Source organism: Syngnathus typhle, linkage group LG11 (genome assembly GCF_033458585.1).
Source record: "Syngnathus typhle isolate RoL2023-S1 ecotype Sweden linkage group LG11, RoL_Styp_1.0, whole genome shotgun sequence".
Lineage (NCBI taxonomy): Eukaryota > Metazoa > Chordata > Actinopteri > Syngnathiformes > Syngnathidae > Syngnathus > Syngnathus typhle.
Genome location: NC_083748.1, coordinates 7,337,222 through 7,363,393, shown reverse-complemented (window position 1 = coordinate 7,363,393; position 26,172 = coordinate 7,337,222). Strand labels below are relative to the sequence as shown.

Sequence of the window (26,172 nt, the reverse complement as noted above, 5' to 3'; positions counted from 1 at the left end):
TACACTTCTGAGTTTAGCGCGCCACATATATTGCTGGCGGCATATTCGGAATGCCTGCTTTTAAGTCACTGTAATGTAATGAAATGCATTCTGTGTGTCTGGTGAATGTGATGGTTTTAACTTGCCATTTGTATTAACAGATGACTTTATGGTTGATATGCTTATTAAGTATATGAAAGTGATGACAAAATAAATACAGCTGCACGCCGACAGGTGTGAAAACACAAAGGGCCTTTTATCAAAAATACAGCCAAAATAACAAGCAAACCAAAGAAGCAAACTACATATAGATTTAATACCAAGAGAAACAAATGAGCCCATTCATGAGATGTTTAAATCTCTCCACACGGAGAAGGTCGCTGATTATTAAAAAAAAAAAAAAGACACATTGAGATGGTTTGAGCTTTAAAAGTCATTAAATATTCTCTGCATATAACAATACAATACAAAAAAAATGTCACAATCATCAAGGCGATGGAATTTAAATGAGCCATAGTTGTTTTGAGTTGTCTGAATGTATACTTTTTAGTACGGATGTCGCCCTCAACCTTGCAGGCGGCTTTTGTTTTATTGCACTGGCTCAAGTTCAGGAAAAAGACAAAAGAAATGACTTTATTGCCCCTGGAGGATCTTGCTGCTGCTGTTGCGGGTCTTATTCCGTGACATTTAACAATGCAAACAAAAACATTGGACTGAGTTTGTGACATTCAAAGTGAAGTAACATTCGTCTTAAGCCTCCTGACATTTTTAATACTTTGATGACATTCTTTACATTCAGGCCATACATAACTGCGATGGTATGATGAAACATTATTTGGCAGCAGAGAAATAGCCACTGTGTTCTATGTGTGCGTTTGTTAGCTGGAAAACCAAAGTTTTTAAAATGAACAGAGGTTGACTGTAGATGGTTGCAGGGTTAATTAAAGTATGCAATTATTTTTTTCATACAGTTAAAAAGAAAAACACACCTGAGGATTACTATGATGTAAAAAGTTCATAATGGCTGCTGGGGCGTCTTTATGGCTTAATGGCGTCCTCTTCATTATGCAATGCAAGAGTACTAACATGGAAAGGCGCCTGAGCACTCAAATTTGATATGCTTAATGTCCAACTCAAGCCAAAGTTGTCCCATTAGTGAGCACAAAGAGCACGAGGACATGAAGATGGACATCAAAAAAGGCTCAAAAGCCTTTCCGTGCTGACATCACGAGCGCTTTCGTTATTTTAGAACCACATTTTTTTCACGTCCAGGGATTGGAATCGACGTAAATTTAGCAGTGCGATTCATTTGTGGATTCAATTGTTTATCCATTTTCAGTGGATGAGCAAATGAAATAAAATTGGTCTGCTGTCTTCAACTGCTGGTTGTCAACTTTTCAGATTGCTTCAAACAAGATGCGACTTTGATAATACAAGATGTTAATATTCAGGATCCCAAAGTCACTATTGCTTGTTTTCGGAAGACGTTGACCACCCTGGAAGACATTGAAAGTTGGAGACTTGCTCTCACGATGTCTCACTTAAGCGCATAAACGCACACGCCATGAAGAAATGAGACAAAGAGCTGAGACAATACATCATACAAGAAGAAAGTATAAGTAGCGTTTCCTGTAACCCCCCCAAAAAAGAGATGTTTTCTATACAAGCGTAGCCCTTTTCCTGGGGGGGGGGCATTCCTTGTGAGCCCCCCCTCCCGCCTCCCTCCTGTCACTGCGGACCACAATGAGTCGCTTGTTGAGTGCTTTTGCTTTGTCCCTCACTCCCTGTAAACTTTGCAATTCTTTTATAAGAGCCTGATGGTGTGAAGATGAGGATTCCAGGGAAGGGAGGGTCCATCCTACTGCGTTGTCCCGCTTTTCTTGTTTGTGCTGGTCGCCGCTGCAGCCGCTTCCCCCCACGGTTCGGCGTCACTGTCCGCCAACCGTTCCCTGTCCTCGTCCCAATAGTCGTCATCCTCCTCCTCCTCTTCCTCCTCCACCGCCGACTCGTACGTGGATTTCTCCTCCTGCTTGATGGTCGGAACGACGGGCGGCGCAGGCGGCGCAGCGGCGGCGGCCGGTGCGGGGCTTTCCGCCGAGTCGCTGCTGTCCTCAAATGCGTCCGGGTTTTCCAGCATTTCCCTGATGAGCGGCGGCATGGGACCGGGGATCTCCATCTTCAGTGTGATGGCTCTCTCTGCACCTGAGTTGACAGACATGAGTAGTTGACTTCCCCCCTGCCACAGAAAGTCACTACTTTTGTCTAATGTCGTTCCACCTTGTACAAATGCCCACAAAAATCTTTTCACTTCAAACCAAAGCAACATTGTGCTCATCACGCTGACGGCAAACCGACCTTTAGTGCTAATTCCTCGTAAGTCGGTGACTTTCATCAGCATGCGCGGGAACATGTGAGGCTTGTTGGGGCGTCGGCGGCGTGTGTAAATCTTCAGCGCTTCCAGCAGCGGCTCCTGCAGCTTGTCCACCTTCGCGGGTTCTTCCAGGTCCATACGGTCTGACAAGCGAGACAGCGTAAAAGTCTCGCCAAAGAGAGGCAAAAAGATACAAACGAGATGAGGCTCGCCGCACCTCCGCAGATGAGGCAGATGGCGCTGAGGAGTCCCGTCTCAGTATCGTCCATCTCCAAGGGCAGCAGCTGCCCGGCGAAGGCGAACACCAGGTCTGTGAGCGGGCCGAAGCCGGCGTTATGCATCTGGGTTCTGTTGAGGGTCAGGCCGTCCGAGAAAGTCATGGTGTCTTGCTCGGGGGTATAGCGCGTGCATATCCTCAGCATCTGAAGACATCCCCCCCCCCAAAATATTGACACTTGAGAAGGCTTGCTGGCGGCTGTTCACATTTTTATGTTTTTGTGATTGGAATTTAAGCTGCGTAGCGAATGAGGTAGCATGGTTGTGTCATGTGTGTGTGTCAACTATACCAGGATGTCCAGACAAGCAGACTTGAGGAGGGTGATCTGGTCGGCGATGGTTAGCGTAGTGAAGCCTGGTAGTCTCTTGGCAAATTCCACAATCTTGATGATGCACTTGGTGGACAACTCACTGAACTTGTCCCACAGGCCCAAGTCCAGCTGGACTCTGTGGTCAGAGCTCGAGTTCTGGGAGAGACAGACAAAAGAGGTGCAGGTGTCGCTAAGGTCGGTTCTGGTTTTCCCCGCTTTCTCAGCGCCGCATTGTCATCGTTACGCGACACTCACTGTGGTGTATTTGCCCAGCTGGCACAGCGACGGAAATGTCTCCTGGTGGGCTTTGCTCACTTTGTTGACCAGCTCCTCGAGCTCGCCGCTCAGCTCGTAGTTTTCAGGCAGCACCACCTCCTCCTTCACGTCCTTTTTCTTTTTGTTGCGGTCATTACGTACGGCTTCTTTGGACATGCCCACCTCGAAGCATTTTTGCAGCCGGCAGTACTGACAACGATTACGAGTCACCTTGTTGATCTGGCAGTTCTTGTCTCGGTGGCACGTGTACACCATGTTCTTTTGAATGCTGCGCCGGAAAAAACCCTGGAACACAAAAATGCACATTGATAAAATCTGTGGGTTTGGGACCAAGTCTTTACTGTAGTTTTTATATATGTTATAAGGTGGCACCTTGCAAAGGGATTCAAATCTTTGAGGTGCTACATTGAGCCTGGGATTTAGTTTCAATTCATGGAGAATATTCATCATGTATAGTTTTTCCTTTGCTGATATAAAGCGCAAGATAACAAATAATTATAATTTGTGATCAAACTAGATACTCATTTTTTATGTTTACTATATGCCTTGGGTCAATCAAGGTTGAGTGCTAAATGCTTTTGACCAGATGTAGTACTAGCAAGACCACAGTAGAGGGCAGCAGACTGCTTTGTTTCCCCCCCCCAATGAATGCTCGTACCTTGCAGCCCTCACAGGAGCTGACCCCGTAGTGGTATCCAGACGACTTGTCCTGGCACACGAAGCAGGGCTTGTAGACGCGAGGCGGCGGCGGAGGAGAAGGCGAGCTGGGCACCATCTCCTCGGAGCTGGTGCTCTGGGTCTCCACGGCTGCATGCACAAGAAGCAGCATTGAAGTCGTTTGTTGATGCTGACAGTCAGACAAGCCGCGTTTGACAGCGTGTGGTCAGCGCTGGGGCCAGAAGGCCAACTCAAAAGCAACGATTCTTAAGAGAAAAGGGAGGAGGGAGGCGTCTGATTGACAGGGACGTAAAGAAGCCACAATTAGCTGATGGCCAGATGGCCCCGCTGATAAAACGCTGATTGGCAGCTGAGATTTGATTGGCTTCTCCATTTACTGGCCAACAGGAGGGGGGGTTCGGCATTCCTGTTGACTTTTTCTGGAGTTTTGTGAGCGTTTGTGTTCACAAGCTCACATTTTTACGTGAAAGCCCATCCAATGCCCATATAGCTCGAAGGCCCATGTGAACAAACAAAAGCTGGAAGTTTACGAGGCTCGGCCCCCTGTCCCCTCTCTCCGAGGGGAAACTGTATTATGACATTTGTGAAGACCATGTTGGGGGGAAAACAAAAACCCAGCCAGGAAGATAAAGAGCAATGTCAAAACGAAGCAATGCAACGCTTCCCTTCAGTAAAAAGTACAAGAAGCCACATTGACCCCCGTCCACGTTTGGAGGTGATGACTGAAGAAGCAGATTGTCTGGAACATGCCTTTCAACTTTCACCTTCACTCACCCCAACTTCACCTTCCTCTGCCCATTCCCACCAGCACCCCCACCCCCTTGTTTCCTGGCCCTAAATTCCTCAGCGCAGGCAGGACGGAGTTTAATAGTTGCCCAGGCTTACAAGCGGCCCTATAAAAGTTATGTCTGGGATGGGAAGGAGGCCCCCGGCCAGGCTGACGACCCCTTTATTGGCATCCAGTCACCTTGGGCAGCTATTCACACATCCAGCTCCATCCTCGCATCCCTTCCTAGTAAAAATTAAAGAATCCGGGGTCAGAACCCCCCCCAAAGTCAATGCCCCTTCTGTCACCTTCACCGGGCCCAACCAAATGTGGCCCACCCCCCACCCAGCAGCAACAACCCTAAAATGAACCCGGCGGCCTGTCATTAACAAGAGTGGTAAGGTTTCAAAACGCAAGAGAGGTAAAGCACAAAGGAATAATCCAATAAAAACAAAAGAAAGGAGAAAGAAAGAGAAGGAAGGGAGGTGAGCGTGGGGACACAAACTTCCTAGTGGACAAGAGCTTCAATCAAAGCTCCACCATTTAACTTTGACCTTGGCTCAAGAGGGTCATGACTAACTACTTGCCCAGCAGGCACTTTAAAAGTTCAATGTGTGTGCAAGTGGCATTTAACAATTCCCCCTTATGTCGGACAATTACAATTGTTTTATACCAAACGACTTTATTTGTAAAAAGAGAAGGAAGGGCTAGAATTGTAGATGCTTAATCTGAAAAAAAAACTCTGCTCTGGTTAAACTACTTGACACCCATCAGCCTCAAAATTACAAATACAGTACTTTAATTCTAATATAAGAACTATATATGATGAATGAATTGTTTGCTTTTTAAATATTATTTTCCTATCAGTCGTCCGAATCACTTTCTGAATGTCCTGAAGTGCCACAGCAGCAACCAAAACGAGCACGCCGCCATTTTTTCTTCAAACGCCGGTGATGTAACATGTTTTCTCGCGGTTGTGAGACAAATCTAAAATCTCAGCGACAGCCTTCCTGTGGACTTTGCATGTCCTCATCCTGCTCTCACATGCATATTTGATCAACTGAAAACTTTCTACTGTCTATTGAACTACTTACATATGATCACTCAAGAATATATTCATAAAAAGTATGTTGCAGTAAAATACAATTTATTCCCAAAATGACTTGACTAAATGTAACGTAGTTATCTCCACCTCTGCTCTTGACATCTTTTGAATGGGATCTGTTCAAAGCGAGTGTATTGCCTCTTAAGTGACCGTACAAAGAATGCAACCCACAAGAGCTTCAGCTGAGAATTTACAAAAATATTCCCCATGTGGTGTTGACTTTTGAGGTTTTAGAGCTCAGGTGAGAGGGGATTGTGGGCGGAGCTAAAGTCGTAAGTCTATCTGTTGATATAGTAACAATGTTAGGAGTGTCTCAGAGGGAAGAAAATAGGCGCCGAGCTAGCGCATCTGGCGCCAGCCGACAGGTACTGACTGACAACGTCTGAGTGTGGTGAGAAAGGGCGAGTAGAAAAAGTAGTGGGAGGGGGGGACGCTACCTGGCGTGACGAAAACAAGGAGAGGAGCCAAAAAGTGTCAGCGGGCTGTCAGCACCCTGAACTGCGCGTGGCCTCCGAGACTTGGCTTGAAGAAACAGCAGTCTAGTCTTAACCTGCAGTTCACCCCGCCGTGTGTCATAACATCTATCAGCGCACCTTTTGGAGAAGCCACGAGAGACGACAGAACTGGTGGGAATCAGCGTCCGCTTGCAGCAGGGCCATAACACCCATGCACATTTTCGGAACATCCTGTCAGACTTTCTGTCACCTACATCAGCGTACAACTATTCAACCTCCACGTTTGTGTCTTGTTAACATCCCTTCCTTCCTTCCTTCCTTTCAGCCATGAGTTTTAATGTGCCATCAACACAGTCCAGTTTGGCCTCATGGTCGACACCTCGTTCACTTTGGAGAAGCCGCCAGTTGGCTAAGCCGTGTCTGCTCTCATTTGGCGTCAATACAGTTGGACTTGACCACATTGAAGGTTTTTTCTTCCTTCTTTTTTTTTTATTGCTTGCGGGGGTGTCTGCGTGGACAACATAGTGTGACATATGGCATGCAGCTTGACTTTGGCCCCGGGGGCTGCACACAGCATCACATTGGGGAGGTGTCGAGGGTTGTCCGCCGTGGAACCCTTTAAACTGGAGTGTCTCTATTGTTGTCCAATTTGGAGCAAAACTTAAGTCTGGTTTTTTCCTTTGGTTCCACGACTTCTTTTTACACTTGTATGACAAGTTAAGAATATTGTCAAGTGTGACGCAGGACGTGAACTGAGTTCAGCACTACTTCATATCCCTAAACACCGCGTCCATCACAAATCATCGAGGGCTGGGTGGTTCCGTATATCATATTCGCTTTATTACACCGTTTTCGAACACCTGCACGACAGTTAAGAATGTTCAAATGACGTTGGAAGGCTTTTATGCTGACAAGGGTTGCAGGGGATTCATTCAATTTGAATTTTCCACTTCAAACTGTCAATCAAAAAAAACATTTGATTGATGATTCATGACAAAGCGCAGCCAACAACAGCAATAGTAAAGCTCGTGCGATTATTAGAATCATAATTCAAATGCAGCACTTTATCTGGCTCCACCTAATGTTCAACAGCACCCTGTGGAATGTGCGTGCACTTGTGAATATGTGAGTGAGTGTGTTGTGTGTGTTGGCCCGTGGGCGGGAGAGAGCAGCATCGCACATACGCACAAACACGCAGGCAGGCAAGAAGCAAACGTCTGCCTGGATTTGACTGCTTTCAATCGATTGTTGTCGTCATTGTCAAGTGCTTCCAATGACTTTGTTGTGGAGCCGTGTGAGGGGGAGGCTGCCACCAAATATGCTGAGTGAGTAATTACCACAACAGCAGGGAGGAGATGGGGGAGATGTGAGTGACAATCCCTTTCATCAGCTGTTCTAAGTTCAATACCAGAACCCCAACCCTCAGTAATAACCCTCTTCCCCCCTCTGTCCTCCCCTGCCTTCCTGCCCGGGCAGGAGGAGGAGCCCTTCCTGTCATTGGTAGCGCCTCTTAAAGGAAAGACTGTGAAAACCGGGCTGCTGTCCAGAAGACAGCTCCATAAAAAACAAAGCAGCAGACATTTAAAAAGGAGGAGGTAGACACAGACACACACACACGTTTGCACAAGCTCACCAGAAAGCCTGGACAAATACTTCAACTTGACAAGCTTCACACACTTGCGAACAACGCCCTTGGATTTCGGATGGACTCCACAAATGTGAATCATCAGCAACTTAGCGTTCTGATTGAGTTGAGCATACTAACACTGGCGTCGTTTTAGTTTCCCTTGACTAATGTGGGGAGGGGACGGATATTAGACCGCTTCGTTCAGCCAGTAGATCATCGGGTCTTCGATACACCCTTCATTTGCTGTAACACTCAATAAGGGACCTGACAAGCTCTTCAGGGAATCAAAACACATTAAATCGGACCAGCGCAACTAATATTGCAAGTGGTGACTTTTGAAAGTTGCCGTGTATTGTAAGTTGTATGCATTTATTTTGGTAAAAACAAATTGGGCATATGACCGCCGTCACCAGAATGAGAGATAGAGATGCAACGAGTAATCGACAACTATGAATAATTTCCAATAATTTGCACAGGAGTGATAATTTGATGCGGCCTGCAAAATATTTCCGTGATAACAGCTAAAAGCTGTACCAAATTTTCACATTGTCATTGGTAATAAATCATAACTGAAATATTGCAAGTCTTTTCTTGTTATGTTACTAGAGTAACTTAATAGTTTAACAAAATGATTATTATTGACTTCAGATTTCAAACATAAATTATTCATTCATTTGTTGTGATGACGATGGCTGTCCGGGGTAAACTAAAACACCAATGCGGCCCATGGAAACATGAGTTTGCCGCCAATGATTTAGAGACCATGTTTAATTTAAAATTGTACAAATTCTCACAGTTAACAAATTAAAATTCGTGTACTCCTCACTGAAAGCAAATTTATTATTGCGTTGAATAGAATGATCAAATTAAGCTTTTACTTTGAAAAGCAATGACCAACAAGTTTGCCTATTTTCTGAAATGCTGACAACTGAATCGGAATTCATTTTTTTTGCCCATTTTCCGGATGTTCAGTTTCTAATTCATAGATTATTTGACAAACTAATTGACAGATTAATAACACATCTGTTATCTGGAGCTCATCTTGACTTCTAAGAGATGTGATAAAACAAACAGACCAGGCAAAAGCATATTCAAGGGTCTTTTGCTGTAGCCTCCAAACGCAAACAAAAACTTCCTGAGTCATGAATGCGGGCCGGTGCATCTCACTTTGGAGACGTGGTGGTCCTGCGGCATTGTTAAAGTAGCCCGGAGACGGGAGATGTCCCCCTTAAGGCCTGAAACGCCGAGATATAAGGAGTCAATGGGAGGGAGGGGGTCGCGGGGCTAATCCCAAAACCAAATTCATCCCTCTACTCCTCTTTCATGCCCCCACACGCCTGCTAATCTCTTAATTGAGGCCTTTTCTAATTATAATGGCTTCATTAAAAGCTGCGGGTTACACAAGACGAGGCGTGTAAACTGAGCCGTGCGCGAGGAGGACATCAGAGAGGCGGACCAACACACACTCCTGGATGGGGCCATGGGCCAAAGGGAGAGTGGACGCTGAAAAGCAGCCAAGAAACAAAACGTCACAGCGGAGACGCCGGCGTGCCATGACACACTTGGCGCTCCTTTTAATGCTCATTGACGGTGATACAAAAGGACGGCATAGAGGTGCTCAACTGACCCAAATGCGCCAAAACACAGGAAAGCGAGCAAAGCTTTCCAGAGATTCCATTTGTAGCCAAGGTCCCATCGAGTTCTTTTTCACTTACTAACTCTGAGTATCCGCCGATACTCGATCCGATATCTCGGCAATGCATCAACAACTCAATCTAAAAAGTAAAATAAATAACGATCCAAAAATGGGCCACAACTTGAGCGCTTTGAGTCTTACTTCTTGGAGGAAGATTCAGTCAGGCACAAATAAAAACATAAAATCCAATTTTAGGACAGAGTGGAATGTTAACCAACAGGTCGAGTAGTAAAATGAACATGAATGTTTTGTGGTGTAGGAAATGATTTTTAAACAGAGGTCTAGTATTTTGGGGTTAATAAATTATTTAGCTGTAATCGTAGCACATCAATAGTTATTACTTTTAATATTAATCAAACGACTTTGAGCAATGTCACAGTCGATGCTTCATCAGCTGAGAATAACATTTTTCTGTGTTTTTGTGATGTTATGATGTTGAAAAAGCGAGTTGGGCAAAATTCATTCAAATAGTGTCCCCCATCCATCTCATGAGGAATCTATAAATTAAGAATAGCATTTCTAAAGTGATCATTATCAAGGAGTTAGTTAGAAGAACGATCAACGAGTAAGAATAAAAAGAAGAATAAAATAAATAAATAAAATCCATAAAGTCAATAATGATTGATATTCAACAGCCTTTAGGCCTCCAAATTAAAAAGTTTCTAAACAAGCAGTCTTGCCTCCATCTGCATTACAAATAGATTTGAGTATAAAGGTATGAGAGGAGTCACTCCCCTTTGCCTGTTTCCTCTTCAAATAGACGAACAGGTTCGTCTAGGTGTCAAAAAGAGAAAAGCACTTTTGGTTTCTTTGCTTCAATTAACAATTTGGTTCTTGGGCTCTCAAAAGCAACAACTTGAATGAATGTTAAATGTGTCTTTCGGGCTGGCATCTGGGGAAGCTCCCGAGCGAGTCGGGACAGGCCCTGCCGGGCCGTGGTGTTTGTCGAGCCGACTGCTCATCCGTCATCGTTAGCGCACACCGCCGACTTGACAGTCGCCGTCCGAATGAACACTGAAGATAAATAGACTCGGGGTGCTTTGCCTTGGCCACTTGAGTGCGGCTGCGGCGCACAGGTCGTGCTGGCCGGGTATCTGACTGGCACAATTTGACTTGAATAGATAGTCAATGTTTGAGTTGGCGCACGGCAGGGCCGAACGGAATTTAAAAAAAAAAAAATCTCCACAATGGGCTGCTCCATGACGATAGGAAAAGATTCGCTTTTGTTATTATCTGGAGCGGGTTTGTTACAGGGTCCACATTTGATGCAATGTGGGCCTCGGCACACATTGGCCCACTGCTCTGCTCGCTAATGCAGTGGAGAAAATGAAGGTCACCAAGGAACAGAGGAAAGCAGTGTTGAAACAAGCACATAAGTGCTGCGCTGTGCGACTTCCATACAAGAGGGCAAATTACAACAATGTGATTTCAAGGCCCATTTGCCTTCAATCTGTCAAAGCTGTTTCTGTTTGGACATTGTGTTCTGCGCTGGCTGCCAGGTCAGGTCCTGTATTGTTTCAAGCAGCTGTCAATCATGTGAAGTCATTCGCAAAGACAACAAACATGATGATGTATAAATATGCGCCGCTAAAGTCCCCCGCAAAGCCCGCTAAGCACATAAACAAACGGACGGCGGGGGTGAGAATGGCCACACAGCACTGAGGGGAATCTGCCTCTTCCTGTGGAGAGAGCGCCATGATAACACCGGCGACCAGCCTGATAAGGAGCAACCAATGTGATGGACAGAATTGACGGGATGGGATGGGATGGGATGGGCCGGCTACTCACACTGAAGGCTGCCAGTCCCGGCCCAAGCGAAGGGGTCCAGGCTGGAGAAGAACGGGGGCGCCTTGGACAGCATGCAGGATCCCTGCGCAGAGACATCGTAGAGGGGGCGCGGGGCCAGCCCCAGAGCCTCCATGCAGTCGAACATGCTGGACTCGAACCGCTTCTGTCTCCTCCAAAGTGCAACTCCAGCTAAGTTGATGGCTCTAAAGCGGTCTCTCCAGTTCTCTGCGGAGCACTTTCCTTCTGCCCTCGGGTCACTCAATGGACCTCAGCTCTGTAACTGATCTCAGTTCCCCTCTCGGCGGCTCTGTGGGCCTCTCGCTCTCCACCACAAGCACAGGCAAGGCATGAGCACTAGGGGGGGCGGGGTCCGGGGAGGAGCCGGGTGTACGCTTGTTGCCTGATAGGCCACGCGGAACAGCCCCACTTTCCCTCCGAATCGCCTCCAACTTTTCCAGCTTCGGATATCAGATTGGATGCAAATAAGAACAAACCCTCTGCCCTGCCTTGCAATACACTTTTGAACTTGATTTCCCTTTATGCAATGACTTCAGCATGAAACGCTTTTCCTTTTTGTCCCATAAATGATATTCTGCTCCATTGCCGTTGGCGATGACAACAAACGCCGGTAACACTTAAAAAAAAAAAAAGAAATCAGTTCACACCTGTTGCAACCAAGACAGGAGCGTGTTGAGAGATGAGCGGTGCATTGAGATGATGGACTACGGGGGAGGTCCAAGTGCTTACGCAAACACACTTAGTCACAATGCAAGCATTTCCAAAACATTAAAAATCTCTCCATACTCAAACATTTTAGTTGGTGTCAGTCAGAATTCAGCTAACAAAATTTTCACGCATGAGCTGTGCACAGGTTTGAAGAAAAAAACAAAAGTGGGAGCTTCTTATTTAGATGTTGCATAATTTGCTCAAGTCAAATCTCAAAACTTCCTTTTGTCACCAAACCCCGCCCAAAGAGGAATTTTTCAAATAGTTTTATTGTGACAGTAATTTAGACGTGACGTCAGTAGTGGTGCTATTAGCCTGGTTATAATTAAGTACACCAAGTCCAATTAAAAAAGTTAGAAATAAAGTTTATATCCTTTTAAGGATCTTTATTTTATTGAAATCTTGATAGTGATGATATTTAGAAAAAAAACAAAAAAAACCTAACTAACGAAATTGAGGTAAGAGAAACAAATTTCATCAGATGTTTTTATTTTTTGTCTTTATTGGTCCACTCAGATTTTCTTTTTAGACCTAGCCTAAATTTATCATACTTATCACATACATTAAATCATAATTTATTTTTATTTCTCTGTTGTGAGTCGAGTCCCAGCATGCGTGGCTATCAAATTCAATTCTTTCAAATGGGGTCCAAACTGATTAAGTTGTGCGTGTTCAGCTTACACACACACACGCGCGTGCACACACACTGGCCTGCGGTGTGAATAGTTTGTATACTAGACAGCTTCACTCTCCTCCCTCCACTCCTCCCTTTCCTTCCCTCCTTCAAGAGGGATGAACTCTAGAAGAAACCCCCACTGGGCCCCCCCCCCCTTTTGCACATATACACACACATGCACGCTCACTTCCAAACATGTCATGCCTTCGGCTTTGTACACTCATATTATTACAGTTGTTCCCCCCCCCCCCTTTTTATTTGTTTCTTTTCATCCCCCTGACTGAATACATTATGATTTGCGCTCTATTTCACACGTCTGACCCGCTCTTGTTTTTCTTGTTTTGCTTTACCTGTCTTTCAACATCATGGCCGGCCGGGCACACAAACACACACTATAATGACACCCTGCAGGGAGTAGAGTGGCACAATAACAGCCCGCTGAGCTCTCTCCACACCTTGAGACAATTACCCTCCCCGCCTCGCAGCACCCTGCCCCCTGTTGCTGCTTTGTACAAAAGAGACACACAAATACAGGGGGAATACGAAAGAAGAAGCGGACGCCACATTTTCCTTCACTTTGAGCAAAAGCACCAGTCGCTAGCTCACAAACGGGCCAAACCGCACTCTTTCTGCTCTTCATTATGCTGGTGTCTTGATTCCGCCTCATACTTTTAGAAGAGGGTCACATTACAAGCTTTCACAATCAGGTTCTTCAGCTATTCATCCCGTCGTCATGTCTGACACAAACACACAGAGGCGAACAATGGCCTCTCTCTCTCTCTCGCTCTCTCTGTCTCTCTCTCTCTTTCTCTCTCCGACTCGGCCGCAGATATTTGCACAAAGTCTCTCTGCGGCCATCACAGAGCGCACAAATAAGTCACGAACATTCATGAATGTTGGAATGTGCAGCCGACAGAGTGGCAATGGAAATATCTGTGCGTGTGTGAGATATGAGTAACTTGAGGCAGAGAGTGGGACTTGTGTGTTTTTCTTTGTGTCTGTCATCGTAGGCACTCAGTTCAAGCATACACACATAGTTGTGCTCCGACAGAAGCACGTGTGCGTGCACACACGCACACATGCACACACGACATAAAGCGACTTCATTTATGTGATGAGACCACTAAAGGACACTGTGTTCATTACAGGGGGAAAAAAAAAAAAAGTTTCCTCATGATATTAATATGATGACATATTAAAATGTTTTTCACATGTCCACACAACTATGCACAATCTCAGGATAAAATAATTTGTCTGTTTGGGCTGGATGAGTATAAAAAATCTACACACCCTTGTTCAAATGCCTTTTTTTTTTTATATGAAATAAAAAAGTCAGATAAATCATTTCAAAACTTTGTCCACCGTTACTTTGGTGTGTCCAACTCTTGTTTCGAGAGGGAAAATAAAAACTAACAGCTGAGAACATGTGATTGCACAAGTGTGCACACCCTCTTGGCAAATTCTAGCTGTATTCAGAATGTACAAATCTCAATAAATGAATAAATGATTGTAAATAGCATTCAGTGTCAGCACAGATACTGTGAGTCACATTGACGATAGAAAAAGCTTTAAAACGATTTTTCTTGATTCATATTTTTTTTATATATTACAAAACCCGAACACGAGTGTGTTGATTTTTTATAACCACTGTGTTTGACTAAATATATTTGAAAAACCACAGTGTCCAATGGGATTCAAGCTCTTTAACTACAGCTTACATTAGAAAAATGAAAGACGTCTTACTGTACGAGCAAACAGGCCGTAATAAGCTTTTGAAGTTGCTACAGTGTGTGCTTCCATCAAGTGCACCAATGCTTCATCTCATTAGGGAACGCTGCGGACGGATTAATTAGCAAAATAATGAGAGATCACTGCTGCCGTATTTGATGTAAAGGAATGGCTGTGCGGTCGGGATGGAAAGCCTTGGAGAACCATTTCAAACAGCCAAACCGGGACCTCGTTGGCATGCTAGCGATTAGTATTCAAAAGACGCCATCCATCAAGTAGCTTTATATCTCTGCGTTGCCGCGCGAGGGTACCCATCGAGAATTGGGTGTCACGAGGAATCAAAACAGTGAGCTCAAATTTGAAAAATAAGTGCGATATCATAGCTGCTTTGCATTCTTGCTTGGGGTTAAATTTACATTTCTTTTAATGCCTTCTCAATGCTGCTATTTGTATTTGTTTTTAATTCATTGTTTGTTTCTAGTCTGGGTTTAGGTGGAAGAAATCAGTCCGTCCATCCATCTATCTATCCAGGCTCTATAGAAAGTGGACAAATATAATTATCTTAGCAATAAATGGAATTTTAAATTGTCAACTTCAACTATGACAGTCTCTGGATAGAATTATTGTAATTACAATTGTATGCGGCCTGCTGCTATTTTCTATCATCAGCGCCACTAAATGTCAACTACATGACTTAAATACAAGTTGGACACATCTGTCTTCATAAGTGATAAAGTACCGGGAGTGACATGTTGGAGATGTAATCACATGCTGTGAGCTACTAGCTTGGTGAAATATACGCTGCTATAGCCTCCACTGAATGACTGCAGATCAAATGATAACAGCTGCGCTGGGAACACACACACGCACGCACACACGCAGACACACACATGCACACACACACAAAGGGATTGACGGGCATGTTGGGCCCGATGCCCATTTCACAGGATAGTGACACACAAACACGCTGCTTAAAATGTTTGATTTGGACAGTGCTCGAGCTACCACCTCAGTGCTGCCTTGTTCTTTTGCAGGTCCCTGTCCACTGGGAGTACTGCATTGTGGCTACAAGATTATGCAGCTGGCCGGGACATGACTTCGGGCTGACTGCAGCAGGCTTATGTGGAAGCTACACTCAGCGGGGGGACGTTCAGGTTGGTGTCAGTTACACACGGTGAATGTGGCTATTAATATCCTGGACAGTAAATTGTTGACAATTTGGGATGGCAGTCCAATGGATTTGGTTTTGAAAAAGGGAATTTGGCAGTCAAATGAATTTGGTTTTGAAAAAGGGAATTTGCAGGAGGAATAATAGGAATTGAGTTTTGTTAGTTGAGAGATGTCAGAAGAAAAAAAAAGTCAGGTTTTGGTAAACAAAATGGGTTTGTCATGTTTTGGAAACAAGCTCTTCATGTGGGACTTCTGGAAATGACTGAGTAAATCTGCATATCTGTGTAACAAACAGGCATATTGCAACTACAAAACAACTTTGTCCATTCACATTTGAATTTAGATAAAATGAGAAATAACAAAATTGATTTTTTTCGTCCATGACAAATTGATTTTCTTCGTCCTCGACAAGTAAATAAATAAAACTGTTCCCACAAATATCTCCAACTTTGCATTTACTCATGACTTTTGATTGGCATCCAGTAATTACGAGAGGACTGAAAAACTCCAGGAGCATGCAGCATGTTTTTTTCCACTGCTTTTGAACTCCAAAATTACCGCAGGAGCCAAGGCAGATCTCATTTGTGCAAAAATTGTTGTAAGGGGTAGAAACCTTTACAACCCTTCAAACTAACACAATGCAGATGTAGTAGAATTCTGTGATGTTCAAATATGAAATAGAAAAAGCTGTTTTGATGTTTGCTCAATGAATGAGCTCAGTCACCATGCTGCAGCTAAAAACGGTTGGTACTTTAAAAAATAAAAAACCTAACTAAATATGTTCTCTTGTTTGCCCAAAGAGGAGCTATTGTATTTTGTACAGTCAAATAGGGCGCCTCTGTTGATTATCCCAAGCTTCAAACCCGGAGCGTCATTTCAGCTTACTTAATACTAATATTGACAAGGATGACAGCATATTTTGGAAGCAGAAAGTGAACATGCTAATATGTTATTTTAGGGAAATCCACTCGGAGAAGATTCGGTTTGTATTACTCCATATGTGAATGTTTGGTTAAGTGGGAAAGAACCCTATAAACATGCGACACTCAACACCATATTTAAACCAAACTTGAGATTGACAACAAACTGGGTGAACCAAGGTAAGAAAAAAAAAATCTGCTCAGCAGCTATTGGACATTTCCTCAATGCCAGTCAGCCACAATATTAGGTACACCTGCATAATGTAATGAGGTCAACAATTCTAGGTGTGTTTCTCCATCCTCAACGTGAACTGCTTTGCCATTCCTGTGAGAACGTTTTCTTTGTTCTCCTTGCTTTTATGCTCATTTTAATTTTCATTTAATTCAAATCTGGATGATAATTAAATCAATAATAAAGCATCATTGACATGAAGGTGAAGGAAAAGCCTCAATCTCAGGGAAAGATAATATTTCTCCATAGGCGCTTTGCACGTGTAGCATTATGGAAGGACAATAGTACCCCCTGTAGGTCAAAGGAAGTAAACTCATGCTGGATTTAAAGGCTCACCTAGATTTTTATTTATGGAGGATTGTAAAAAAAACAACCACATCTTAAACAAACTCTGGACACAAACTTAAGCCTGAAAATATCTCTAAAAGATTCCTAAATCAAAAAGAATTCCAAAGTTGTTCACACAACACAGACAGTCCACACTCAGTGTCATGTGCAAGACTGTGTGACTGAGATTAAAAATGCCAATTCTTCACACATTTTAGAAATATCACCAGAATCTGAGCTCAGAGGCATTTTCTCGACGGTTATAAACATTAACTAGGATTCAAGTCTGTTTTCTTTATACATTTATGGACCCAACAATAAATTTTCTTTATCGTTTGATCTCATTAATGTCTCGGTTTATCTCAGCTGACTTTGGGCGCCAAGCAAATGTAAGAAAAATGATTAATGTGCAGAATGGCGTGGTGTGTGCATATTCTGCGAGGAAATATGAGGGAGGGGATAATCAACACTAAAACAAAATAAAGCAATATAATTTGGGGCCGAGGCCTTTGTAAACACAAAGTGACTTGATGTACTTACACAATGCTGCCATCTCTTTCGGAAGGTCTGCCCCGAAGCGGCCAAAAAGGTTGCTGCTGGCCAGCAGGTCAAAGGGGGAGTGGCTCCTCATGGCATTGAAAGGGAAAGGATACATGGTGCGAGGGAAGCCCGCCATATGACGCAGTTGATGCTCCTTGTTGGTTGCCATGGTAACACTAAAAAGCCACTGCTGTGATTTTGAGCTGATTTTTCACCACGTCTCGGTGGTCAGGGGCCGCAGAGGAAAGCGAAAGGGTCAGGTGCCATTCAGCCAGCACCTCAAGGTGTTGGCTTCTCCCAAGTTGGGATGCGGAGGCGGGGGTGAGACTTGTGATGGCCTCCTGGAGATCACGTGACGGCGATGGCCACTAGTCTGCAGAAGAACACGAGACAAGAACACGTTAGATGCTAAACGTTCCTCAATTGAAATAGATGTAGAAAAGCACTCATGCTGCTAAAGAACCAAAAAAAAAAACTAGTGAGGAAGAAGCAAGAAAAGAAAGCCTTTCTCTCACGCTCTGCTTTGCAAATGGTGTAATGATTTCAGCCATATGATTTCAATCAGCACAACTGTATTATAAAGGGTCTCTGTGTTCCCCCTGCCAGCCTGCCAGCAACATGGGTAAAATTAACCCCTTACAACAACACACACACACTAAACTAAGTCGTGCTCATCGTACCCCACAGGAAGGCCTCTGCGCTTTCGCTTTGCTCAAGGTCGCCGCAATCTCATCCCACCTTTTTCTGTCTTTTTGGGATTCCCGCTGTGCCTCAGTGACCCGCTGGAAAAGTTATACGAGGGCTGCCATCTCTTGTTTCTTTCTCATTCCCTTCAGTGATTTCACGAGTGGGCGGGGCTTAAGTCTCTGTGGTAGAGCTGTGGTAAATACAGCTCAGCCAAAGAATGTCTTGTTGTTTTGGGCCTGCTTCAGCTTGCGAATCAAACACTCAAACACACACACACACACACACACGCACGCACAAAGGGAAGGAGATCTGAATTTACAAATGTCTTCCACTATATACTGAATCAGCCAGAATAAAAAAAAAAAAGGAAAAAATAGATGGAGTGGTTGAAATGAAGAAAAATCGCTACTCGGCTGTCATTGTTATCACGGGTACACACAGCTGCTTGTCACTTGGAGAGCAACTACATCAGGTTGACTCATACCTGCTTATTAGGTAAACTGTTCCACGTGCGCAGGAAACATGAACCCATACACCAGTGCTTCTCAATTATTTTCTGTTACGCCCCCCCCTAGCAAGAAGAAAACTATTCGCGCCCCCCCTCCCCACCGTGACTATCCTAACTTGTCTTGTAAGTCGTAAAATGTTGCACTGTCGCAAACGTGACAGAAGTAACAATGAGAGCGCCACTGCCCCCTGCTGTAGTAAACGCACAATTACACTTTATTATAGTACTGCCAAAAAAAAAACCTGTTCCCCAGGGTCACACGCGCCCCCCCAGGAATAGCACCGCGCCCCCCAAGGGGGGCGCGCCCCACTATTTGAGAAGCACTGCCATACACACATGCATGTAGCTGGAAAACGCTGCTTCATTGTGAGAATGTTTCAGTTTTGCGCTTCACATTTTTAAAAGGCGTAATGGCATCACTGCCGTCCAAAAACAACGCAGCGCTTGCTCTGAATCATCGACATGACCCCAGCTTGGAAAGTTTTTATAGGACTTGCTCCTCCATGAAAAAAAAAGTACATCGAGTTTATACAATTGTTCATGTTGACTGGAATGTGAAAGTTTGCATTTCAAAATATGCCTAGATTTGCCCAAACAAAATTGCAGTCATTGTTTTTTCCCTTTGGCGCCATCTTGTGACACTTTAGAGATTTACAAAAAGAACAAAATATGCAATTAGGTGAGTTTTTAGAAAATTTTTAAAAGTGAAAAAAAAAAAAGGGAAGAAGAGGATTTAATGTAGTTGCACAAGTATGTTATATTTTCTTGTCACATTTGAACCAGTCAGAGGAGTAATTTCTCATTGAATAGTATTGTTTAAGCACTTTTAAACAAATATATCATAACTCACAGATATACCAAACACAGCACTGGAAATCATCATATTTCATGATCTTTAATAACACAGGGCATTAGGGTAACATTAGAATGACAAATCAGCGGTTGTCATTACAGTTCAAATTCTTTTGCTATTTCTTCCCCCGCTCTCTCACACACACACACCAAAGTCAGCGCAGTCAATGTTGTTTTTAAAGTCATATTTCCCATATTGACATATTTCTGTAACTGCGCGGCTCCGCTGCGGTTTTTCTTCACCGCGAGAGCCAGTTGGGAGAGTCCCTGCCACTATTTCCACAAAGACCTTGACTGTTTGACGATCAAAGAATGTCAAACACTGGTTTGGATAAAGTGGCCAGGTAGTTTATGTATAATTTTTTTTCTCACCCCCCCAATCATGCACATGTGCAAAATGCCACATTTAACAAACACAGTGCTGCATATGAGAGGCACATGCAAGCACAGACATGCAGTCTGCAAGTGAATGTACACAGATGTTCTGCACATTTAACCCTTTGGGGTCAAGGACTTTTTTTTCCCCCTCTAAAGTCGGATGAATACAATAATTAATATAACATGGGTTCTTTGTTCGGCACCACCTGTGCGTTTTCTTTTTTTTTATTTATATATTTCACGCTGGTTGTAAAATACGAGAGTGAAGCCAAAAGAAACTAGTAAAATGGAGTTTCAATTCAAGCGACTTTCATCACAAGAAACTATACAAATATTGATCAAAAGTGTCAAATACTTGCTTTTCCAGGCATCACCGAGAAGGTTAATCATGTTCAGGAGCGAATCACCAAGTAGAAAATTCAGCCATTACACACAAGCTGAAGCGTCATTGAAAGTTTCAATTGACCTTGAAGAATGAAGGAGGAACTAAAGGACAGATGTAGCCTTTGGGTCACTCAGGTTGACGTCGACTCTTTTACAAAATCAACCCCCCCCCCAAAAAAGTAAAGTATGAAAGCCAGATGTGTAAAAAGATTTGCCATGAAGAGAAAAAAAATAGTGTTGAAAGGTGAAAAAAAAAAAAAAGATGGCAAAAGAGCACACAAGAAGGAGTTCCAAGCATCTGGCTGGCCATGTGTAAGAGTGGAGTGCTATTAATTAGAGGCACATTGGAAAGTGGATTAATAGGAGAAAGAAGGAACTGTGGTGAAACAGCATGGGGGCTACAAGAAAGCAGCAGACGGAGTCGTTACCGAACGCAAACATAAAAATAAAGAAACACTTTTTTTTATTTCTGCTAATAAAATCATATACGTCCAAAGCCTAGGACTGGTTTCTTTCTCGCTAATGAGTAACACCCTCCGCCCCCACGTTGCGCCTCCGGGGGGAATACACCTTGGGTAGGGCAACAAAAGTGGCGCTGTGTCTGCGGGCCTCCGGGCCTCAATGCTGCTTTTATGAGCGCAGGCTGGGTCAGGTCAGACTGGGTCACCTGGTGCCGGTTCTGCTGACACACACGCACACATTTACGTGGAAACCGGTGCTGCTTTTACCCAGACAATGAGGATTAAAAACAGGTTTAGTGTTAAAAAAAAAAAAAAACCTGAATGGGGCTTTCCATCCGAGCGACTTTTCCAACAAGTTGCTACATAAGTTACCGTGAGTTCTGCTTATTTTCACTCCATTTCCACATCTAAACAGTTGAAATGACATAAACTTTTTCAATCACATGTTCCGCTGTTTGTGAGGCGAGTCATCTGGATCTAGTTAGCTTTTGCAAATGTGACTGGATTTTATAGTTTTTCCAAATTAGCTTATGGTTACGGTTATGAAAAACACACACACACGGTCATCACTGAGAGTCACGCTGGTAACGTGTCCCAACCGCAGTTTCAAGTTGATTTCATTAATGCCCGCATTTCCACAACAAAAATCCCAAACAAGAGAAAAAAAACATTGAGCCCACATCACATCCAAACACATTTCTGGTAAAAAGACAGAAAAAGCAACACAATTGAAGTGTGTTATTTTTCATTCGTCTGCCGCAAGCTGGCCTCTCGTAGCAATTTTAAAGTTTACTACCTTGGCCACTTTGACACGCAGACAGAAGAAGTGAACGCCTTAGCTGCCAACCCTTCAGCTTCTATGTCAGGGCTCATTAACAAACATAGAGAATGACTGGCACTGTTTATTTAAACTAAAAGATGGAGCAACTTTGAAAACTTTTCTCCCCGCCACCACACACACGGACGTGTGTATTTCCCTTGCTATGATGAATACACGCCGTGCATTTCAACACATGGTCCGAAAACAAAGAAGCCGATGCCAATTCAAAACGGATCCGTGTTACAACATCTCGTCTCGTCATAAACATTGTTTGATCTTGTTAGTGTACTGCAAGTTTGTACAAAGACGGCTCACAAAACCAAAGTCTTCCACCAAATAGTGTAGGGCAGTTCTGTGGAGTTTAGCACACACTATTTACTGTTTCCATGGTCAGTATTCTTGAATTGTTCCAAAAATAACTTATGAAGAGTTTCGTGGCACCCTCCATTTTGGTTCCAACCGCAGTCGTATGGTGGGAATAGACAAACACAATCGCCGCTTCTGTGTGACAGGGATGGAAAGGAAAGAATACAAGACGTTTCTCAAAAACCCGTCTTCTTGTAATTTGCATGGTGGCAACACACAAAAGTAATTCGTTAATGACCGTGTCCTTTGACGACTGCAAAAAAAAACAACCTGTACCATGAAAAGCAGAACTAACTACCTAGCATTTTGTGGAAAAGCGGGTTTCCGACCGCTGCAATTCGAGTAAGACGATGGCATGGAGTGAGACAAATGCACTTTAAAATGCTACAAAATCCTACTTTGAAATCTACTAATAAAAAATAAAACGATTCAATAATGATTGTATGAAATACAAGAATACTTTTTATTATGCAAGAACACTGGTGGAAACTTTAATGTGGCTGTCAGTGCCTCCCCAGTCATGAGCAGTTTTAGATGGACCTGAAAATAGACAAGTTTCAAAACCGAGCAACTCGTACGCCACCAAAGAGTCCAGTTGGTACCCCTTGATTATCTTCAACAACTTCTATTTGAAATCTTTCTGACATGCTCATTCACACAATTTCCTGAATCATATCTTTTCTTTTCCATTTAGCGCTCAAAGCAGACCATGAAGTCAAACAATGGCAATAAACCAATTTCACGTGACTCGGGTTGAAGTAGTGAAATGGCGTTAATGGCGGAACACAGACGTGATGCTCAGCAATGCTTGGATGGTCTCCAGTGGTTATGAAGTTCTCTGCTTTGCACTGTACAATGGTGCTCTTTATGTAGTTTGATCATGTGCTTGATTAGTACTCAATGTTAGCATATCATATGGATTACATGGTGACGGGCTTTAAAAGTGTCTCCGTCCCAAAGTGTGAGAGAGCTTTGAAGCTGTGTTGTTACGAGAAAAGAACTCACTTCCTCAATATTTGTGTTTCTAGACCTTCAAGTTGTGTTTATTTTCACAAACATGCTTAAAGACAAAACTGCTCCAGGTTTAATCCCACCGGATTTGTTGCTCCCGTATATGACTTGGTTCTTTTGCGAGAAATGAAAGCAAAAAAATTGATTTTTTTTTTTTCTTCAGGATTGTAGATACTTATATAACAAACCATGCATTTCTCAACATACCGTATAGTCAACGTCTGTCAGATTTTAAAGAAACGCATATAAAGCAACACTTAAAATCCAGGACCACTTTTTTAAAACCACATCTTCTTTTAGAGCCACTTAACCGCAAAAAACACAAATCAAAAATAAAAACGTTATGGAAATATCGACGAGAGGGTGGAAATAAAAAACAAGACAATAAGCTGTAAACACACCAACCGCAACCACAATCGAATCTGCCTTATCTTAAAACACGGGCGACCGAATGGGAGATATAGCCAACATCCCACAGCACCGCAAAAAAGAGACAAAAATCCTTCCCGCCAACCATTCAGCTAACAATTGACACTTTTCCATTGGCAAAAGCAAGCACGAGCGCATTTCCCATTTCCAGTGCAATAATGCATTTCTTTTGAAGACAATGCACGTTAAAAACAGAGCAAACTTGTACGTGTGTTTGCAGTGTCTTTTTATTTCGTGCCCTCCCTCCTCCGGCCTCTCACTCAAAGTCAGCAAGAATAGGACCCAGCTCACCTGCAAGCATCGTGACAATAAGCAGTTTATAAAACGGATACACTGGATGGTGAGACGAGCCCCAAACATCTCAGCCTTAAACATTGCAATCATATTTTCCGTACTCCTGAAACATGTCTAGTCTAAAGATGAGGAATGTGTCAATGTGATAACTAATTAGTCCTTTGGCATGTCAAAATGACAAAATATGCTGTAGTTACACTTCATTGCTTTGAAATTCACTGTTACCCTAGCAAGGACTTTGATAAATGAGCTCCACATTTTTTTTCCCCAAACACTGAATGCGACATAAATCAAGCATCCTCCACAAAAACAGGAATACTTGGGTTTTGGAATTACACAGTGTAAATGGGGATGATGTGGATGAGCGTGATGTTTTATAAAACACACAATGTTGTCATTATGTGGAGCCTGTGGGCTGCTCATGGTCTCGAGGTCGATGCCGGGGGTCAGCTTCTGTCGCTCCGGGCCTCGTACTACGGCCATGGGTCAGGCCTAATTGAGGCATTTGTTAGGCAGCTTTTCATTTAGTATTGAAGTGAAAAGTGAGTCTAAACTCCACTCCCACACACACACACACACGCTCAGACGCAGTCTTGCGACTCTAGATAGAAGATTAGAAGTGTGTTTAAAAGCATTTGTAGCCAGCGCTGAGCACAGAACATCCTCAGGCCACAATTGAACACACATTGTGAGCTTCTTTCAATGTACTGGCACACACAAAAAAGCAGCAATTCAAATGACTTCCAAATCTCTGAAGCCAATTAGGCATGCATGACTCTCACAATATCTCTCTAAATAATTCCATGGACAATGTGGGATACTGTGGAGAGCAAAATATTCTTGGGTGGGTTGAGGACACTCAAGTTTCTAGTTTCTACGAATCGAACGACAAAAAACAAGAAGACAAATTCAAGTGTAGACGAGGAACTGTAAGTTAGCCTGACAGAGAATTCCTAAAGTGGTTTTAGCCTACAGGGTCATCCATGGAGATGAGATTGCAGCAGGGTTAAATAATGACATCCAACACACCCAAATCAATTTGAGCGGACACCAATAAACAGTCTAGGGAGTTTCCATGCCACAGGATTTAACTAACAACAGATGCATCCAACTTTATTTTATGGAGCGCTGAGTCGAGTTGCTCACATAGTGCAGTTTACGCTTGGGTTGACGATGGCAGATGTTTAGAGACACATGAGCACAGGTATGCTCCCATGTGACATGTCACATCACCCCCCCCCCCATTTTAGGCACTTTTGAATGTGATATTTTTTCCCAGTTCAGAGCCTTCAATAACAATTCTATTTTTATGTCTTTTTACAATGTGGCACCAAAATATTTTGGGACTGAATTACGATTCAGCACATGCTATAATTTTCTCCGATCGCTAACTTTTAATTGCTATTGTGAGTCAGCGTGTCCCAAGTGTTTACTCATAACTTTTTATGCCCCTGCTATCGACGTGATGATGAACCGATATGACGCAAATAATAAAGAGACCAGGCAGGAGGAAGCACTTAGTAGCAACTTACTAATCAATCATGCCGTAATCATAGAACAGGGACAAAAAAGACCCCAAAAAAAGGCAATAAATGCAAACTGGCAACAATTAGTTTGGTCTCGCATTGTCCACGGCAGACTATTTGATGTGGATGGAAAGTTGTTCAAGAGCTACTCAACCATTGTTCTGCTAGTGGTCTCATCCATCAATTTAGTGTGATGGCAAAGAGTCTGCAACCGCTGCACCTGAAGTACTCAACTAGTGGCTGACCACATCAAAAACATATCACCGGCATCCAGAGTTGATCTTTCGGCATGGGTGAATCTAAAAGGTCGGGCCTGCGCATCCATCACCGCTCACATGGCGCGGCCCTCCAGCACATTGGAGTGCCGCGATCACTTTTCTACTTTCAATGTTTCTTTCTCTTTGCCCTGCTCCCAATTAAAGCGGTCCTCAGGAAACCCAACCCCTGCACTCGTGCAGTCCCAACAACACACAAACACAGAGCAAGAAAGAGATATCTCACTCGTGCTCTGACATGCCCGTCCGTCTTTTCTTACACATCGCTGATACACGCTCAAGTTTGAAAGGAAAATCCACATCAAGACAAAAAAACAAGTCAAACTTACCAGATGTCTGATGGGAGGCCGGCAGTCTGCTTGCTGGTTTTTGTTCTGGGAGGGGGAGGCTACTTTTTTTTTTACAAGGATATAAGTCAACGCAAGAATGAGCAGACCATGAACTCAAAAGTTGTGAAGTTTCTCTCAAGTCGACGACTGACTTTAGCCTGTTGCATTCCGCCTCCCTCTCTTTTTCCCGTCTCTCTCTCTCTCT

General features: G+C 43.5%; 1 protein-coding gene across 4 annotated transcripts; it reads right to left on the bottom strand.

Annotated features, from left to right (window-relative positions):
• Positions 1-214: 214 nt before the first annotated feature.
• Positions 215-26,172, bottom strand: LOC133162020 (retinoic acid receptor gamma-A-like). Of its 4 annotated transcripts, none has more exons than XM_061290898.1 (8): positions 25,968-26,172; positions 17,648-18,020; positions 3,872-4,020; positions 3,193-3,498; positions 2,917-3,093; positions 2,568-2,772; positions 2,335-2,493; positions 215-2,181 (listed from the first exon to the last, which is right to left on the bottom strand). In XM_061290898.1, exons 2-8 carry the CDS (start codon positions 17,814-17,816, stop codon positions 1,838-1,840), a joined length of 1,509 nt encoding a protein of 502 aa, XP_061146882.1. In that variant the 5' UTR covers positions 17,817-18,020; positions 25,968-26,172; the 3' UTR covers positions 215-1,837. The 4 variants fall into 4 exon arrangements, with proteins under 4 accessions (XP_061146882.1, XP_061146884.1, XP_061146883.1 ...); XM_061290900.1 differs by lacking the exon at positions 25,968-26,172 and adding an exon at positions 18,386-18,518; XM_061290899.1 differs by lacking the exon at positions 25,968-26,172 and adding an exon at positions 18,328-18,454.

Coding starts and splice junctions, on each gene's coding strand:
- LOC133162020 (XM_061290898.1), bottom strand. CDS start 17,816: ATGGCAACCAACAAGGAGCATCAACTGCGTCATATGGCGGGCTTCCCT. Junction 3,499..3,871: donor GCTCCTGTGAGGGCTGCAAG/GTACGAGCATTC, acceptor TTTGTGTTCCAG/GGTTTTTTCCGGCGCAGCAT. Junction 2,182..2,334: donor ACGAGGAATTAGCACTAAAG/GTCGGTTTGCCG, acceptor CTGTCAACTCAG/GTGCAGAGAGAGCCATCACA.